We start from the raw sequence: 20737 nt of genomic DNA on the forward strand, positions 1-20737 counted from the left end.
ACTTACCCTTAAGGGGCCCATAAGCACTGACATCAGTATTGAGATTGCAGTTTCCATCCGTCCCATAAACCAAGGAGACCCATAGATTACCCTAACCACACTAAGGTTGATTAAACTCCTTAGCACCCGGAACCATTACTATCAAGAATTTGTTGTAAGGATGAGGTAGCGGGCTCCAGTTAAAAGATTGCACCGGGACCCACAAGACTTTAGTTACGCCACTGGTCGTTGTTCTATACATCATACAAAATGAATACAGCCCAAAATAACATTTTCCTGGAAATGATGAGTCCTGTGGATTCAGGGCAGAGTCTCCCCAGTGCACAATGTTACAAGGAATACTAGTGTCCAACTTTCTACCTGTATGTCTGAACCATCATATACTGAATCCTGTGTGAGCAGACCCATACATGATAAATACTATGCGAATAGACCCTCATATCCTGTATACTAAAGAGCCTCATAACCAGTATATCGCATGATCAGACCCTCAAATCTTATATACCCTGTGAATGAACTCTTGCATCCCACATAACATATGACTGAACCCTTTATACCACGACTGTAACATCCATACAATTACCCTGCTATGCTGTGTGACCAGACCCACGTATCTTGTAAACCATGTAACTAAACCCTAGTATCCTTATACTATATGACCCAAACCGTCACCACAGCCCCTGACCATAATATTCTGCAATCACATGACTAGACCATAGTATACCATTTTACTGTATATACACTACATATAAAACGCTGTATTCACACTTCCGCATACAGATAGGTGGTGTCTGTGTGGCTATTTTGCAGATGGTGTGCTGTCCGTGGTTAATACGCTATTGCTCCTTATCTGTGAAAAACTTTTTTACTGTACTTTTCAATTTCCATGGGTCCAGGAAAAACAGATGACACTCAGATATCAGGTGGTTTTTTTCAAGGACCTATAAACTTTCATAGATGTAATGCATCCGCATCATAAAAAAGCCCCCACTTATATTTTATCTTCTGTTGCCTCATGGTCCGTAACAAAATTATGTCTGAAAGAAGGCATGAAAATGATACGTATGCATCCCGAAAATATACATATGGAATAAGTAGATGAAATGCGGCCATGTGAATAAGCCCTAACTATGTATCACTGTAGATATAAATCAGGATATGGCAGTGTGACTGCAGACACAAGGTTATATAGTGTATAGGACTATGGAGCTAGGTGACACTGGATCTGCCTTATTACAAGTGCCATAACCATGCCGGCACACAGTAGACAGGACACTCGCAGGCTGGCTCCGGATGGGCAGGAGCCGGGGCCCCGGGCCCTCAGCAGCTACAGGTGAGGAGGAGGAGGGGAGCACTGAGAGGAGGAGACGGAGGAGGGTCAGTCAGGCGGCGGCGGGGAGGGAGTGAGTGAGTGAGGCGGCGGGAGTAGAGCAGGCAGAGCCCCTCAGTCACACGCAGTCACCGGCAGTCAGTGAGCGGGCTCCGGAGACATGTAGCAGTGACAGTCCCGGGGCCACTGGTGCTGCTGTTGTCAGTGTCAGCTGCGCTGTTTGTGGTTGTCGGCGGGCGGGGGAGGGGGCAGGATGATGGGGGTCGTCGCCCCCTGGAGGTGGCTGCTCGCCCTGTGTCTCAGGCTGCTCTTTCTTGTGCCCGTAGGAGTGCCGGTGCGGAGCGGGGACGCAGGCTTCCCCAAAGCCATGGACAACGTGACGGTGCGGCAGGGGGACAGCGCCATCCTCAGGTAAGAGAGGTGTCACCATGACGGGATATGTAGGGGGTCGCTGCATTACTACAATCAGTGTATATTACATGTTCTCTATGTATTATATATCGGAGGAGGTCTGATTGTATAGACTGGGGCAGGGACTATGGTCACTCTATATGTAGCCTATATAAATGTATTGTGTATACGTTTTATATGTACAGTGTGTATGAGTTTTGCATTCCTCTAAGGTTCAAGTGTACGCTATATATGTTTTATATACCTGAGGAATCAGGTCGGTAGTGACATATAAATACAGTGTATGATGTATGCTAGAAGTATATTACTGTATATACCTCTGGAGGGCTTACTATATACAAGAAGCTGTATATTAATGTTCTATGAGTACTTTGTGTAAGTGTATGCTATAACTATTTTATACAAGTCTGATAGTGTAATCTATGTGTCAGGATGTGTGATGTTCTATAAGTGCAGCGTATGTTACTGGAGATCAGACTGCACAGAATAAGCAGGTTCTGTGTACATCTATGGGAATGTTACAGTATATATACTATATCTGTAGAATCAAGGTTGGTGATGATGTTATGTAAGTGTGGTATATGTTATAGGTGTATCATATACCTCAGGTGGACTATTTTGAGGGGGCAGAGTCTGTGGTGGTATTATAAGTTCAGTATATAAGTGTGGGAAATCTGGTTGCAAGGCGTCTGTGGTATTATTATATAAGTGTAGTGGATAAGGGTGTATTATATGTTTACTACATATGTTTAGGATACTGACCATACAGAAGGACAAAGGTCTGTGATATTTCTATATGTAAAGTGTATAGGTGCATGCCTTATGTATATTATATACCCATGAGGGTCTGTGGTGATACAAATACGGTATATAAATGTATGTAATATATGGGCACTGTTCACCACTCCCCTCTCCATACTGTATATCAGGTCTGCTGTATGGAGGAGTCAGGGTTTGAGGTAATAAAGTATAAGTACAGGGTATAGTGTGTTTATTATATCCATGGGGGTCTGACTGTATACAGTAGGCTCGGTCAGTGGTAATGTCTTATAAGTACAGTGTATAAATGTAAATATTTTATATGCATCTGGAGGTTTAGCTCTATAGCTGGGCCTGTGGTGATATAGAAGTACTGTGTGTTATATGCTTGGGGAGGTCAGACTGTATAGTGAGGTCAGCATAAGAAGTGATATTATAAATGTATAGTGTATAAGAGCACCTCTGTTGGTGCGGCTGTATAGGGGGTTGGGTGTGTGGTATATTTTAGAAGTACAGTGTACAAGAAGGTTTTTTTTATGTGTAGTATATACCTCAGGAGATCAGCCTGCATCTATAGTGAAGTAAGTACAGTGAATAAGTTCGTCTTATGCCTTTGGGCTCTGGTTCTACAGAAGAGATACTAAGGCTTATTACAGTACAAAATAAATACAGTATGTACGTTTATATGAGTATTGTATACCTGGCTATATAGAGGTGCCAGAGCATGAAGGAATTCTAAAAGTACAGTGTAGTTTTATTATAGTGTGTTGTATGTGTATTATATAGCTCTGCCGCTGGTTGTATATAGGATGCAGGCTCTGGGGTGATACACTTATTTACTCTGGAAGTCAGGCTACATAGAAGGGTCAAAGTATGTGGTGGTATTATATAAATATAGAGTATACGTGTATTATATACTTAAGGAGGTCTGGTTGTATAGAGGGAGTAGGGTAAGAATAGTCTGTATGTAGTTCTTATATTTATGATATATCGCTGGAGGTGAAGCTGTTTAGTAGGGTTAGGGTCTGTAGTGATATATGTGTGTGTGTGTGTGTGTATATACTGCAGATAATATATATGGGTATGGAACCCCTCCACTGCTCAATTTCCATCATGGAAACTCAATAAGTGGTTTGTCTGAAAGCCTTCATTGCTGGAATCGCACTAGGTCTACCTCTGGTTTAAAGGGAGTGTAACATCAAAACCCAGCAAATCATATGGTTTTCTGTTCTTTTCCCTTTCAGACATTTGTACATATGATATTTGAGTCATGCGTTTCGCCTTGTGAATCAGCGTCTACGTTGCTGAGATATAGCTGGTTTTGTCAATATGCAAATGAGCTAATTGGAGCAGCAACCATGTTATCATTGCTCCAAGGAGGTAAGTGGCCACACCCCCATTGCTCCAAAGAGCTCATTTACATGTTGACAAAACAGCAATATCTCAACAACAGAGGCACTGATTTACAAGGGGGTAATGCTATCTGATTCAGGTAACCCTAACCGATCTGCAGGGCTGGGTTATGGTGAAAAGACTCCCTTTAAGACTAGAGCCATACTCCTGACCTTTGACCAAAAATTACTATTTTGCCCTGCGACTTTTTAACTACTGTAAGTGAATGGAGTCACGTTGCAACTTAGTTGATGTTGGAACCATGACTTCTAGTTGCCAAGAACTCTAGCAGTGTTAATTTTTTTTGCAACTAGAAGTCGCAGTTGCAACATCCCATAGGTTGCAAGGTAACTACTTTTATTACATTAGTGAAAGAGTCACAGGTTGACAGTTTATTGGTCAAAGTTACCACTGCCAAATATTATATTATATAAGTACAGTGTTTCAGATATAATTTATTTTTTAGAAATCTGGCTGTGTGCTAGATGTAAGTTTCTCCTATGGATTTTAGGGGATGTTGCGGTCAAGGGTTGCTCCTTACTTGGAGTAGTTGGCAGTTGTTTGGTTAGAGGACTGTGTCACTAGCTGCATGCAGGATAGTATATGTAGTTGTCCCTTCTCTATAAGGAGCACATATATAGAGAGTCTTCTTAAGCTCTGCGTTGTGTGCCGCCCTCCTTGCAGCATAGTCTCTAGCCTGGCAATGGTTGCCGTTTCCTCTGCAGCTGTGGTTAGAAGCCAGGCTGATCCTATTACCCTCATTAATTACCCCTGCACTTGTATAAGCAGTGCGTCCGGGCTGGATGGCAGCAGGATTCCCAGTGTCAAGGGTGATATATGGAAGGCATTGGGAATGATGGTTCTTCACAATGCGAGCTATTATACAGCCCCCATCCTATTTTCATATGAAAGTGGGGACACTGCTATGATGTGGGTATTTACAGCCTGTGTATGCTTCCTACAGTGCAGCCTCCCCTGAAGTTCACTGCTACCTGTGCCCAACATCCTGCTTCTCATTCTCTGCAATCAGACATCTGTAATGCTGTAAACATCAATTATACGCTTCCCATACTGCCAGAGCTTTATATACCGGAGCCGCAATGGCAACCGCGTGATGACGATTAACCCTGAAGTAGACACCAGCATGTGGTGATGCAGACAGCAATAATTCACCTACACAGAGAGCTACAAGCTACAGGACGTGATTAGAGCAGCGTGGGGGTGTCATACCCTGTATAACCACCCAGATGAAGTTGCTGGAAACACTGGTCCTTTTCTACTTGTCTTTGATGGGATGTGAATTTCTTATTTAGATTGTTTTTTTTCCTTTTCTGAGTATGTGATGCATGCATGGTTCTGACAGATACTGTTAAGGAATATACTATGCCTATGTACTAAGGAAGAGACTGTTGTTGGTAAAGAGAGTGTCGGGGTCTTAAGCTGGTTCAAGTCCATATCTGATAGAAATGGGTTAAAAGTTTTTTTTTTCTTTTTTAGTTTTTTACCTGTATGCACACCTTCTATGTATTTTATTTCCCAGTCTGTCCACATAGATACAGATGTACCGGAAATCAGCAGCATGTGAAGGACAACAGAGGCCAGGCAGCAGATACATTGTACGTTGGTCTTAATAAATGTTGCAACTGGCACAGGGACCAAGAGATTTATGAAGAAGCCATGGCCTCTTCATAAATCTGTCTGCCATCCCTGCGCCACAATGGAAATCTACGTCAGTTAGGACCTGTTGCAGATTTCCATTGCCCGAACGGAAATCTATACACATTAAAAAACGGTTACCTAAGGAGAAACACGGACCCCATAGACTATAATGGTTTCTGTGTGGTTTTGGCATGAATCATGTGGAGAGAAAAGTGCTGCTTGCATGACTTTGCACTCTGCATGTTTGGAGCAGAAACCACACGTACTCCATTATAGTCTATGGTGTCTGCTGGTTTCCCAGGTAACTGCTTTTCAATGTGTATAGGTTTCCGTTTGGGGGTCCCCAAGCGAACTTCCCCAACGGAAACACGAATGTAGATGGGAACCAGGCCTAACTCGCACCAGAAAACTGATGTTATTTACAGTAATCTGTCAGACCACGGTGCTGCCCCGCCTGAATTCGCATGTGGCTGGTGAGGCATGGATTGTGGATTGAGGTGCACGCTTGGCACAAGAAAGGGCCTTTCGCCAATAACCTGTGCCTCTATGCCAGTTGTCGGGTGTAATTATGAATTTTGATTTTGCCCCAGTGTGTGGTCTCGTGAACTGTGATCAAAAAACAAGTGATGACTTCCATTCCCCTATGGATTTATTATAATTCTCCGTAAAGGTAACCTGTCAGATCAGTTTGGGACTCTAAACCACCCCAGAAGGTATCAGTGTCTCAAATCATCCTGTTGTAAAGCCATTTGTGCCCACATTAAAAAACAAACAAACAACTCCCCATAACATTAAGACTTATCCACAAACCAGTCCATTGAGTCTCATCGGACTCATCTCTGGTGCTTTCAATGCTTGTGCAGTTCTTCAGTGAAGCTGGAGACTTACACACTGACATATTCCCCTGCCTTCACTGAGGAATTGCGCTGGTATAAAACTTTTTTATTTTTATGCTAGGTTCACACCAGAATTTGGCTCTCCGTTGTTTGGGTCTGCATAGGGACCCATGAGATAGAGAGCCCATCTCCTAAAAAAGTGTTTACCCGTGCACTCCATAGACTATTTTAGATGGAATCTGCAGTGGAGACTCCAATGCAGACGTGAACCTTGCCTTAGTGCGGGTGCAAATGACTTTACACAAGGGCAATTTGAGACTGTCCATAAGGACATGTTGGTGGTTTAGTGTTCCAAATCGCCCTGACAAGTTCCCTATAAACAGGACCTTTCGCTACCTCCATCAATTCATGTTCTTATTATCTGTTATTAGTCGCTGCTCCACTCAGCACAGTTGGAATTTTTTTCTGTACCCGCCAACATTCCTGAGCAACAAGTACAGTTAGTTTTGGCGTCCGATGTGCTGTTTCAGCTCTGTAATGTGAGAAGGGCAGTGCCAGGCAGGGGGCGCAATTCAGAGCTTCAGTCAGAAGCAGCCAGTGTTAGAGCTCAGAATCACACCTTTTGTCTGCTCCTGCCTGACACCGCGCTCCTGACATTAGAGATCCTAAGTATTATATTGGGCACCAACACTAACAGCAATGATCAGGAATGATGGGGGCTAGAGAAAAAAAATTCCAACTGTGCTGGAATCAGTGGAGCAGCAGCTATTAAATGATATAAAGAGCTGGACTTGTTGTAGGTGGTGAAAGACCCTCTTTAAAGAGGACCTTTCACCACTTGGGGCACATGCGGTTCTATATACCGCTGGAAAGCCGACAGTGCGCTGAATTCAGCACACTATCGGCTTTCATGTTCTGTGCCCAGGGTGAAGAGCTGTCAGTGCTGGTACCGCAGCTCTTCACCGCCAGAAGGGGCATTTCTGACAGTTAGTTAGGAACTCCTTTCCTATACTGCGAGAGCAGGGAGAAACGCCCCCTCCCCCCAGTACTGGTCTATGGACGAGCACTATCAGGAGGGGAGGGAGACTTTATAGTGGTATATAAAACCGCATGTGCCCCAAGTGGTGAAAGGTCCTCTTTAAATAGAATATAGTCACTTGTAACCAAGTCATTCCCTTTGGTGACCCATTTATCTTTCCTCCCACCTTTTGTCTGCAGTTACTGGAGGTTATCCCCTTATGACTATTGTCAATGGTTAACCTATTATACCTTAGTGTCTAAGGTTGCTGGTGCCCCCCATTTTCTCTTCATATGCTTCCAGCTCCTAGGTCTATGTTATGCAGTTAGATATTTTATGTGATTTTGTTCAGAGAGTTGGATAAGTTGCAGGCATGTAACAGTCGACCAGCAGTCATGTTGGGTTCTAGAAAGAAACAATGGCAGACGGGTTTCATCCTTTTCTTCCTGTATGGGCAGATGGCACTAAGATGATTCTGTATGTGGTGCCAAAGCTCATCGCTGTCCCCATCCATGTCTCTTTCAGCCTATCAGTTCTGTTATATTCTATTCCATTACAGCACATAGTTATAGAATGTGACCCTGTGCACCCACAATGGCCATTGTCATCCTCTGCACCTGGACGATTTTGTGCGTTTGTTAGGGTTGGGGTAACATGCACCCACCCTCAGTGATCATGTAGATGATTTCAGAGTATTTTCTTGAGTTGTGCTGGTTACAACCTTTTCTTGACATTGAATAAACATGGTCACCAAAATGCACATTACTGGTCTGGCTGCTGTACATTACATTCAATGTTCCCAGTCACATTATCAGATATTAGATTTTAGTGAGAATAACTGCATTCAGCGATTATCAGACGCTTCTGGCTGACAAGGTTATATAACATTCTGACAAATCAGATCTGGTGCAACGAGAGCAACGACAGGTAAAATGGAGACAGATGGGATATGTCAATCATGTGTTGACAGTTCATGGACAGGACACATATACCGACCCAATATCTTGCTGATTTCTTCCACATGACCCTTCATTAGCAGCTAGTTTGCTCTGCAGCACTGGGTGGATTGAAGGGGGGGGGGGAGGATGTGGCAGGGGGTTATGATTTTATAATTTTCCTGGACCATTGGTTTATTTCCTGTGCACAGTCTAATTTTCTGTGTGCAGTCTACACTGCATGTACATGGATAAAATGTTAAGATTCACACATGTCCTCAATAGGTAACATAAAGTATGTAGACTGAATTTTACCACCATGTCTTATCTGTGATATTGCGTAGGACTCTAGGTCACACCTAATACAGTCAGGGAAATTCACTAAGACTGGCATTCTGGGAAGTGACGTACACGCCAACACACCAAAATTGAACTCTGTGCCAGTCAGGAATTGGCATGATGTTCCATATTGCTCAAAACCGGTCTCTGTCTTGAGTTATAGTAAATTTAACAGGCTGTGGCATTTCTGCCTCACTTTGCCCACTTCTGTAAAAGGTGGTGAGTGGGGCACAGAAAGAGGAAAGTGGTGTTTCTTAGGCACAAAAAATAGCTGTGCAACAAAGATACACCACAACTATTCTCATGTAGTCCAGTTTCCCCCATTATATTGACGCTAACTATGTGATATTTGTGGGGTTACAAAGGCCTACAAGTAACATCTACTATATTTAAGGAGTAAGTACATTGTGTTATTTGAGCCTTATCCACTGCATTATCTCTATAACACAGCCATCATTACAAGGTATTTATTTTCCATCAGTAGGAGGAGGATAACTTTCTGTGCTGCGGTCACAGGATGTCCATAGAAGCCATTAATAGCTGATGGACACGTGAAGTTCTGGCTGATGCTGGAGTTGAGGATTCATGCCTGGCGGATATGTCCATAGACATGGGCAGGCTGTCACACAGCAGGAAGGATATGGATACATCAGCAAACTTGGATCCTTTCTGGTTGTGGCTTCCCATTGTTATGGTGTATAATATAAAAGATGTCAGCGTAAAGCCTAATGTCAGAGATTGATGTGGTGAGATCGCTGTCACTCTGTGAATTTGCATCATGTCTGACTGCTTAGCTACAATGTGAACTATTAAAATGAATCAGCTGGTCATGGAGGACTGGCACAGACATGGAAGCCGCTCCTGTGCTCTCCCCCTGCAGGGTTTGCTACTTCTTCTCCCTTCCCTTTATAACCTGTGAATGTACTATATGGAACAGACAGAATAAGACAAATATAGTTTGGGGAAATCAGTTTTTGCCTGCAGTAAGCAATGATCTGTAGTAAGTGCGTGTGAGAAGTGCAGATTTCTATGGTCATTCCTCAGTGCACAATCACTTTCTGGGTGAGAGATTGATTGTATATCATGTGAGGAGACGGGAGAAGAGAGAAAAACACAATTACAACAAGGTGACTGGAGAAGAGAGAGAAGGAGTATAGTGGCTGTGAGCATATGTGGGGTTAATAATGCAGCTATGTGAGTAATGGTAAGGACTCTGCCCAGGACCATGGAGAGCGCTCCAGACCTGCATGTGCTGTCCAGCAGAGCGTGCGCTGTCTCTTCACGCTTTTTGACATTGCCCTTCTATAAGGTGCTGAGTGCAGGCTGCAGATCCTACATCTTGTCCCCTGGAAGGTGTCGACTGTCAGAGGTGGATGACCTGTTACAGGTTCTGCTTGCAGTGTATGAGCTGGATGACCTATGGCAGGAGCTGTCTGTAGCGTGCTAGACACCGCCTGCTCCTCTGTGCCTTGCACAATGATACCAGTGGTGGGTCAGCAGATGGTTGGGGGCAAGCAATCACTTCTGACATATTGGTGTCTTTTTTTTTATGCCTTTACTCGATCTCTTGCCTTCGTAGCAGATGTCTGCATCCTGTAATGATGCAGGTGCCTCTCCCCACACCAGAATGAGATCACAATTTAGGATGTTGTATGGAGTCAAATACATTGCTTTGGCCCGCTGAGTTAAGAAAGTGACCAAATGTTTGCTCTTCAGTGCAGAACATCTCCATACATCCCCGTATTTCAGCTGCTGGTCCTGTAGGGTGTGTCATTGGCATAGGATTCAGGTGCTGGGAGAAGTTTAGTCTTTATAAAGGTCATATGAGTAATTCTGAAAACATATAATCTGCTTGGACCTGAGGAATAGTCACCCTGTTCTGGTAAGCACAGCCAAGCTCCAGTCAACAGGCTCCCACCCCCCTCTCCTGGCTCAGGGAACTGAGGAACATCCGGAGATCTGCCCTGTGTTTGGTGGGGGTGGTGAGTTCCCAGAACCATTTCATTAAATTCTTTTGCCCATTTTACATCCCATTAAATCTTGGCAACCAAGTCCGAAATGTTACATTGTTCTCCCACAGCCAAAAATTCCCTGCTCGCAGCCCCTATTTGGATGCCTTAAACATGTTTTTTTTAGTTTGGCTCGCACTCTTTCCAGAAATGTGCGGACACTGATCATAGGGCCAGCACAGGCGGGGTGGACTGGCATGTACCATATTATTGCTGTTCACATCATCACAGGCAGTGAAACCTGCTGTAAGCCTATGGAGAAGAAAGAATGGGCGCATGATTATTAGATAATTCTCCTCCTCCTTACCCTGTTTCGGTCACCAGAGAGAGGGATGAATGTCCAGTGTTGAAACGTTTCAGATAACCTTTCAGGATGAGCGACTGTATGTGTGCAAATGAGCAGTAAGGCCATTATTACCTATTATATGGCTGGTATTCTGCATTTTTTTTAGCAGGATTACCCTTTCTACCTCTGTTATTCCTGAGCTGGAGGGTGGGGATTAGCTACTATGATGTCTTCCATAGACCTCACCTGAAGATAACATCCAAGCGAGAAGAAGCAGCACCATGTAGGACATAATAGAAAAGTACTGAATAGTCTTAATGTGAATTAAGTATTTGGGGTGATATTGTAGTATTCTGTCTGGGCATGTGTGTCTCTTTCTCACTTGGCTCCTCTCCTCTCCATAGACTTCTATTATGACGTGTAATTTGACATTTCAGTGAGCTGCAGTCTGCCTTTGGAGTAAATCTCGATTTAGGAGGAGGGGGAAGGAGAAAAAGGAAATGGAGAAAAATGCATTTTTCTCTCATAATGTTTCTTATATTTGCTCAGACTATTTGTACTTTTCATTTTTGCAAAGTTTGTTGGCATTGAAAATAATCTTTATGTGCATTAGAAGCGAAATTTTTATTCCTTGATTTGTTTTCAGACCTGAAAATCTACATGTTACACATTCATTGTAATGGCAAATTTCCCATGTATTTTCTGCGGATTTCATAGCAAGTCCTTATCAAAGCCATACCAGAATACACAAGCACAAAACTCAGGACAGATATAGGACCTGTCCTGAGGTTTCCATTGGGCGGACTGCTGCATACACAGGCCTATAATAAAATATAGGAGTGTGTATAAGGCCATACAGATGGATAGTTCAGTGTGATAACCATGAAAAACACAGTTGTGTGCTTAACGCCTGACTATATTCAGTCAACAGTTTGCATTGTGTTTAGTTGGTGACTGAGCCACATCTTATATAAACTAAGCCTTCAGTAAAATGTCATTATTACAGAGTAAAAGTCTTATAAAATGCAAATTTTTGCAGATTCTTGTCACTTTTTTCATACATTACAACTATGCTTTGAGCCTTTTCTGTTATATTCTCCCTGAGATCTGATGGAGCCATCAGATTAATCTTTACACAGACGATTACTATTTCTTTCTGCAGACCTAATAATTCAGCCGCTATTTGTTACTGTGGCTTCCAGTTTTAGCAGTCATCTGTGAGGTAAACCACCAGCACTGATACATTGTAAGGCTGCATTCACATCTGCATTCTGGATTACGCTTGGGAACCCCCCCTGAACGGAAGCCTATACACATTAAAAAGCGGTTACCTGGGAAAATGTGTGGAACCCATAGACTATAATGGGGTCCATATGGTTTCCGCACAAAACCTGTTTCGTGCAGAAACCTAGTGGAGACCACACTGACCCCATTATAGTCTATGGGGTCCGCGGATTTTCCCAGGTAACCGCTTTATAATGCATATAGGTTTCTGAACGAACAGAAACCCGAACGCAGATGTGAATGGGGCCTAACAAACTATTTGGACACGAGAAATTTGAGCTGTTGATGTGGATAGTCTAGATTAATATATTATAACAAAGCTGCTGTGAGAACTATTAGGTTTTAAACCAATTTTCAACCTCTAGATATAAATGTCAACACTTTCATTCACTGACAGCAAAAAAATCACTTGTTTTATTAATAAAAACACTTTGTATAAACCCAGCCTTAGAAATGTGCAGAATTTCTCATTGCACAGTGATGTATAGAAGACCATGCTAGCCCTTTTACATAAACTGATTAATCCCAAGAACATGAGGGTGTTTATTTAGGGTGAAGGAAGGCTGCCAGCTTCCAAATCATAAAAATAGTGTTCTGTAGGGCAGTTTATAAGGTTTCTATGCATTTCTTTAGTTTGTCCCTTTGTTTTGTAATGTTCCAGCAAAAGAGTGTTTTATCTGTATTTGTGCTGACCAACACAGCTCAAGTGCTTGTCCAGTAAGGGGTGGTGCGGCTTATCATATCCAGACAAGTCATTGATAATTTTGTTGCTTGTGTATCTGCAGCATTTCATCTACTTTCAGCTGTGTTGGCTGAGGGCAGTGTTGGATCCATCACATGGTGGATACCATGTGTGCTTGACTTTAATTTGTCCAAGTTTGCACCATGGTGTCTGTTGTGTTATGGGACAGAATAGCGCAGCATGCTGAGTTATTTTTTTGGCATTTCTGGTGACAGAATTAGCACCTGAAGAACCTGGCAGAGCTTAGATTGCAGGTGTGACTCCATCTTACCTTACTGATTTGTGATCCCTGATGGCAGTGATTTGTCTGTAGAAGACCCCACATGGTGTGATGAGCTTGGTAGTTTAGCCGTGAATGAAGGCCAGCAGTTTCAGTGAAGGGCTTTTCCTGTAGATTACTCAGATGTTGTAATGTGTTCACTTGAGAGGTTACAGGCAACGCAGTTCTCGCCTCCCCAATGAAAGCGCAGACAATCAAGAGCTCTTTACTGCGAGGACAGCAAAATGACTTATCTCTTTCTGAACTGTTGTCCGCTCATCAATTGGGGAAAGACTATCCTAGAAACCAAAGCAGAATTGACCGCAGCAGCAAATATTACCAGCTTTTAGTACAGGAGGAATTAACACAATGGCCTGCTGCATATTAGGTCATGTCTGGGATGTAAGTACCGTATCTTCCATTTGCTTAATAAAATAAAACCCTTCCTAGCTGGGGGATTTTAGAGTTTTATGTGTAAGCACTCTGCACAGTACTGTGTCTTTTGGGGAGGTGGTAAATCTCAGCATCTGTTCTTACTCTGGATATATGGCCACTATGCAGTACCATTCTCTTGCCACGCATGCTGGATTCAATTCTCAGTATCTTTTCTTCTCATTTATATATATACAATGTACAGTACCACTTATTCTGTGTATTGTGTGTAGTTCTCAGAATCTGTCGTTCTTATTTATATATGTACAATGTACAGTACCTATTCTCGTATCCTGTGTGGTATGTGTAATTCTCAGTATCAGTGTGTGTGTGTATGTACTGTGTATATATATATATATATATATATATATATTGTATTATATATTATACATATGTATATATATATATAATGTACAGTACAGTATCACTTCCCTTATCCTGTGTATTTTGTATAACTCTGCATATATAGACATGGTCCAGTTCTTATGTCCTGTACACAGGTTGATACTGTTCCAAACCACTTCTCTTGTCCTGTATTTAGTGGTTAGTGGTATAGCCACATGTTACAGTTTCTTTTGTTTGCGTATACTGGCGTGTTGTGCTGTATGAAGGAAGGTAAAGGGTTAATAATTAATGCCGCTTTCTCTCTCCACTTGATCACATTTGCTGCTCCCAGAGTCGCTAAACACTTTAGACGCATTGAGACGATGATGATAATTTAATGCCGTGTCCCATGTGATGGATCATGTGACTTCATTACATATTGTTCCTGGTAAAGTGCAGAGTATCTAATTGTAGCAATTAACAGAAATCTGCGTTTGTCAGCTATTCATCCCCATGTGACTCTCCTTTGGAAGACCACAAAAAATCTTTAGTCTTGTATCCCAGCTATTTCCAGTCAAATAAAAATTCTAGTATTAGACTGGGGAGGGTCTGACTCTTGGCAGCATCGGCTGTTTAGATACCCCAGTGCTTACTTTTGCACACCATTGTCACAATCCATTTTTTTGTGTAAAGTGTTAATTTTGACATTGAACTGAATGGGGAAACTGTAATAACTATCACAGTTGCTACAAACTGCAATAGCAAATCTGCATGATGAGTAGTGAAACATCTGTAGCACCTGCACATGGGCTGAGGCACCTTCCAACAGCTGATCCGATCTGATCAGATCTCATGATCATATCAATATAACCAAGTTTAGATTTGTAGACAATTAAAGGGATTCTATCATTAAAAAACATGTGTTAAACTAAAAGCACATAGGAATAACCTTTTATCTTGAAGGTCCGCATCACTGTTTTTGAATTTTTCTTCATTGTGCTCAAAGAGCACAGGGGGCGTTCCCCTTGTGCTCTGAGCACAGCATTGTCATCCATTCCAGCGCTGCCTTTCTTCTGCTTCGTTGGCGATTCTCCTCCTCTTCTTACACGAGACCGCTGGTGTCTGTATGCAGCCTCTTCGCGTAGAAACCGTGTTTTTTGGCCGGACACAGAAGTCCTGCGTGTCGGACTCTTTGTCCAGCCTTTCGGGGGGAAAGGCTGCATATGGACTCCAGCAGTTTTCTTTTAAAACCCATTCATTTGAATGGGTTTTAAAACTGACTGCTGGAAAGCCGTCCCCTATCCAGTGTATCTGGGGAATAGGACGGAGACGCGGCAGGCAGACATGGGCGCAAGTGTGAACGCCCTTAGATGTTTAGAGAAAATCTTCAGAACTGCAAATGATTAAAAAAAATATATATATATATATATATATATATATATATATATATATATATATATATATATATATTTTTTTTTTTAAAAAAAAGCATTAACTATTAATTGTTTACAAATACAATATGGTTATATTTGTGGGAAAAACCCTTTGAGCATAGGACATCAGTTTTATTTGGCTGGAAAACCCCTTTAAAGACACAGTAGGGGGCAAACACTTTCCTATTCATGAGATCGATAAAATGCCAGAATTATAGTAAAGACAGAGGTAAAACAAATTGGTAAAGGAAGGTAATGGATACAGTAATTTCATAGATTCCCAACCACTCTAGCGCCATCTTCTTAGTTCTCCAGTCTCATTGATTATGTCGCAGCAGTGATGTACCATACACACATGTCCGCTGCAGCCAACACTGACCTTAGTAATCTCAATATCCTTTTTTCGGATCTTAGAAGAACCCTTTAAACCACTGAATGAAGGATCCCAACAGGGCTGTAGATGCTCCTGCTCTTCAGCCATCTTCTCAGCCTCAAATGGTTGATTACAGAGAGCAATAGTGTTCAATGATTTGTTCTAAAGTAGTAATCTTACAATACTATAGACAGTAATGACTCCATCTCCGTAAAAGAGAGTTAAAAAAGACAATTGCGGCTTTTAAACAAAAAAATGTCAAAGTAAGTATACCTTGCAAAGGTGCATCTAAACTAACTAATACGTGTACAACATTTATCAAGGAGGTATACCTACATCATAAAAAGGCACCATAAAAAAATATGGCCTAAAAAGGAACAGATGCTAAATAACCCCCATTGTGTTTTTTTCTGATTTAAGTTTGTTTGGTATAAACACATATCTAGATATCTGCAGGAATATGCATGAGTGAAGGGCTGAAGGCAAAATTTCCACCCCTTTCAGTTCTGGGAGTGCGTTGACTAAAGCAAAATAATAAGGTGTATGTATATAAATAGCTCTCAGGAATTGGAAGGATGGGGATCACAGTCAAGAAGTGGAGGAGGTGGTACTAGTATTAAAGATGTAGGATCAGGACTCAGCAAGATAAATGTCTCAGCATTAAATGGCAGTGCTGTCTGAGATGCATCAGCTCCCTGATCTGCTGCCGTTGAGAAGGTTATGTCAGTATAGGCCACACAAGCAATCATTCTGCTATTCTCTGCTCGCTTCTTAAAGGACCCTCTGTTGTGTGAGGGAATGTTTGTGTCTCCTGGGATGGAGTCGTGTGTCTTGATGGCGGTATATTTTACGTGTACATCTTTTGTTACTGCTATCAGAAATTACCGGAGATAAATTTAGAATGAAATGTAATGGGAGACTTTGAGGCCTTGCAAGTGTCAGCACCGCATAGACGGTATCAGATGATCCTTGGAGCTGCCGCTGTCCATTAGTTGTCATTTATCTGTAATGTGATTATACTACCAACGCATGATTTCCCTCCAAACAGGATCAGCATGTCAGGGGTTAGGTTACAGCAACACGAAGACGGTGGGCAAATTTCCCATCCTTCCCATAGACTGCAGCACTGGATTCGGAAATTGTACTGCCCTTGTCAATATGTACACACAAGATCAGGCCACTGTACGTGGCACATTTTTTGTTACAGGGCATGTGGCTTTACTGTACTTCCACTGTACTGCGCAGTCCATCAGGTCCGTCTAGTATGTACAGAGCTGTTCTCCTCCTTACATGATATCTCCCTGATGTATCTCCTGATGGAGCTCGCTCAGCACACAAAGGTCCACATTTACTTTTGTGGATGGGACAAGACTCTGGTGTAAACATGGCGCATCTTTGATATATCTAGATATGTCTAGTTTGGGCTAAAAAAAAAATTACATACTAGAAATGTAGTTGTGGATTCTTTGAAATAGGGGGCATGGCTTAAATGTGCCAAAATATTGTTAAAAAATTCATATTCAAAGTAAACAAACTAAAGGTGGCATAAACTTAGACCAGACAGCCTAAAGACACGCCAGATATATCATCCAGCATTAGTCACTGTGATAAATCTTGTGCATTTTCAGACTGCCTGCCTGTAAAAGCTTTTGCTGTCTAACTTTTTGTAAATCTGGGCCAGAGTGTCCACAGCCTGGTTATCTGTTCTGACCTAGTCCTGCTCTACATATTTGTCCACCTCCCATTCATTTCAGTGGTCTTTGCATGGCAGAATCCACTTGAAAAATGATATAAAAATCTGCTACAGACTCCCATTCAAATGAATGGGAGAGTTGGGAGGTTTTTTGTTTAGGGGGATTCCACATCAATATCTGCCTGCATGTGAACATACCCTTACACTGTATTAAAGATCTAGATTCTCCCATGTGCAGGCTGAGCACTGAGCCTTCTGGATGTGCAGGATTGTAATTACACTTTGATGAGCCGGTTATTGGCTGTTAACTTGTATCAGATCATCAGTTAATGAACAATTATTGGGGTTTAGTAAGAGATAAGCGTGGTGGAAAGCAATGAACCTGGCGTCGGTGCTCAACAAATATCTTAATTGTGTCAGAAGTTTTTCACTTTGCTTAATTAATCTCCACACAGCCCTCAGCAACGGCAGCGAGAGACAATGCATCCCTCCCAGATCCGCTGACACGACGGCTGCTTCCTAATGGATGGGAGACCCCAGAGAGACGTCTTATTAAATGCCAATTAGTTGGTGCGCTCTTCTGCACAATGAGCCTTTGAGCCCCTTTTAGTCTGAGCCTCTGGGTATGATGGGGTAAGTGTTAACCTCCTCAGTACTAGTGAGGTGGGCTTTGTGCCCACTCCCTCAGCAGAGTGGGCAGTAATGTGGGTTCGATGAACATTATTCATGAGAATGCAGCCCAGTAGCTGGTGATAACATCTGCAGCTAACCCTATAAGAGCCAAAATACATTGATAACCAGACTACATAATCTGCAGGTGTGGAGGGCACCAGAAATAACTCTGAGGTGCGTCTTTACCAGTGCCCAAGTAGCTGGAAAAGGCAGTATGTGGCATAATTCAATAATAGACACAGCCAGGAAGAGGTTAACCAGGAGCATTGCTGTGTAATTGCAGTTTTCCCTGGCGGAGGTGTAGTAATTGCTGAGATAAGGGAAGATACAGTACTTTGCTTTTCACGGCTCTGTTGCTTCCCAGCACGCAAAAAGGACACGAAAAGATACTGAAGCGCAGGGGAACGGCGAGCAGTGCTTCCTTCATTCATTCCAAGCAGCTGCTTCCCAGCCTGTCGGCTCCTAAGGGCAAGACTATAGGCACCAGAACACACAAACCCCAGGATCAAACTGTAGGGGCTATGGACAACAGAAGATGGGCCCGGGATACAGGAGTTGGGGAGTCAGAAAATTCAGGCCTAAAAAATAGCCAAATGAATTTCTCAGAAAACATGAGTTATAGGGTGTGAACACTGGGGCACAAAAACATGAGCCACTAGGCCACATTCTGGAGTCAAAATGGTTAGAACACAGAGACTGGGGGGAAGGGGGATGTCAGAATTGAATTTTGAACCCAGGATACAGGGGACGGGCAGGCTGAAATATAGGGCTAAAACACTCAAGTTGCAGGGCAGACCATGGGCCAGCTTGAAGTGGTCAGAGTGTTGGATATGAAACTGAGTCATAAATTAAAGGGGAGGTTTTTTCTTTTTCCTGCCTTTTTCTCTGTAAGAGTAGCAGATGTTGTGCTGGCGTTCTTGTCAGTATTTTGCTCTCTGTAAAGCCCCTGGTTGATGTTGTGTTGCTGCCACAGTCGCTGTGCAGAGCGAGCACTGACACATTCATGCTGTACTAATGAATCCAGTGACATTTTAATGGCTCCACTAGTAAATATTGTCACGAAACGCAAGAACCCAAACTGCAATCAATGCAAATAATGATGTAAATCTTCTGATGATGAGATCACAGGAAGCAGAGGCCATCAACAATACTATCCATACTGCCACTAAGTTATAGCAGGATCACTACTGCCAAAACAGTCAGCAACGGCAACATCGTAGCAGAAGTAATGGCGTTAAGACAGCGGAGAACAAGTTGCCAGAGGATGGCCTGCGCAGCTAATGAACAAGTAGAAAATGCTTTGAGAGTTCAGCTCTGTATATGCAAAAAGGTGAATGCAGCTCTTTTGTAAAATAGGACAGAAAAGTGAGTCCAGTTCTGAAGTATAATGCTGGATATGACTCAGGATGACTACAGGATAAATTATATAATCTATGCACCAGCAGAATAGTGGAGAGTGCAGCTCTGGATTATAATACAGGATGTAAATCAGGATACGTACAAGATAAATTATGTAATGCAGTTACGTAGTGACTCCATCAGCAGAATACTCCATGTAGGTATAGAGGGTAATGCAGGCAGGAACAGCTTTAAGAAAAGTAATACCCTGGGCAAAATTGGTGGCACAAATGTTTCTACCATTAAAGAAACACAACCACTTTAAAGGGAGTCTCTCAGCAGTCTAATGTATATGCAGCCAGCCCTGTTACAGTGTATACAATGTGTTCATGACTATGAATTAGATCGGTGACTAGATGGTTGATTGTTGCCAGTACAATATTCTTTTGCTTCAGCAGATCTTGTAAGAACCAGGTAAACAGAGAAGATGGTAATAAACTAGAATGGACATCGCTGGGTAGAGATTTTCTGCAGAGAGACAGAACTGGAAACATCCCATCCAGGCTCTTTGCCTTCGCCCAAAAATAAACTACTTTTTTTTTTATGAGTTTTTTTTTTTTGTCGCTAGGTCACGTACTTTTTAAGACATTTTGGGGAATCTATAATGTTTTGATCATTCAGATTTTTCAATAGGTTAAATGGTGCAACACTTTAAATATTTACTCCCAGTTACAGTGTTCACCATATGGGAAATATATTTTTTTTATGGGTTTGTAGTTCAGGCAGTTTTTTAGGAGTCTTGGACCCAAAAGGGTCTGATCAATGCATTGCAGTATGTTGTGAAACCCATACAGTTCTATTACAGGCTGGGAGCCTTCAATAGACTCCAGACTGTCTAGGTGCCCACAGTAAAAAGATGCCTCAGTCATGTTTGATAATGGCAATTTAAGGGCTAATCCCTGATCAGGCTCTTATCGTGGGCATTGCTTTGGGACTAAGCTATGTTGGTGTGACAGCAGCTCAGCTTCTAGTATGGCAGATATCAGGAAAAATAATTATATGCATGTATATTTATCAAATAATACCACTTTATCAAGACCAGATTATCACCATGCAATGACCAGTGTTATAGTGCAATTACATCACTATAGAAGACCCAGATTCTGCATCATAACCACATATTACTACCATATAGTGCTTAAAAATACCACCA

General features: G+C 42.3%; 1 protein-coding gene across 3 annotated transcripts in view; it reads left to right on the top strand.

Moving 5' to 3' along the window:
* The window catches only part of NTM (neurotrimin), a 593292-nt gene that overhangs the window by 421283 nt on the left and 151272 nt on the right, over positions 1-20737 (top strand). For all 3 annotated transcript variants that reach the window (XM_075280153.1, XM_075280154.1, XM_075280155.1), the window contains exon 2: positions 1657-1741. In XM_075280153.1, the coding sequence (XP_075136254.1) occupies positions 1657-1741 (85 nt within the window). The remainder of the gene's footprint in view (positions 1-1656; positions 1742-20737) is intronic.

Source organism: Leptodactylus fuscus, chromosome 6, assembly GCF_031893055.1.
Source record: "Leptodactylus fuscus isolate aLepFus1 chromosome 6, aLepFus1.hap2, whole genome shotgun sequence".
NCBI lineage: Eukaryota > Metazoa > Chordata > Amphibia > Anura > Leptodactylidae > Leptodactylus > Leptodactylus fuscus.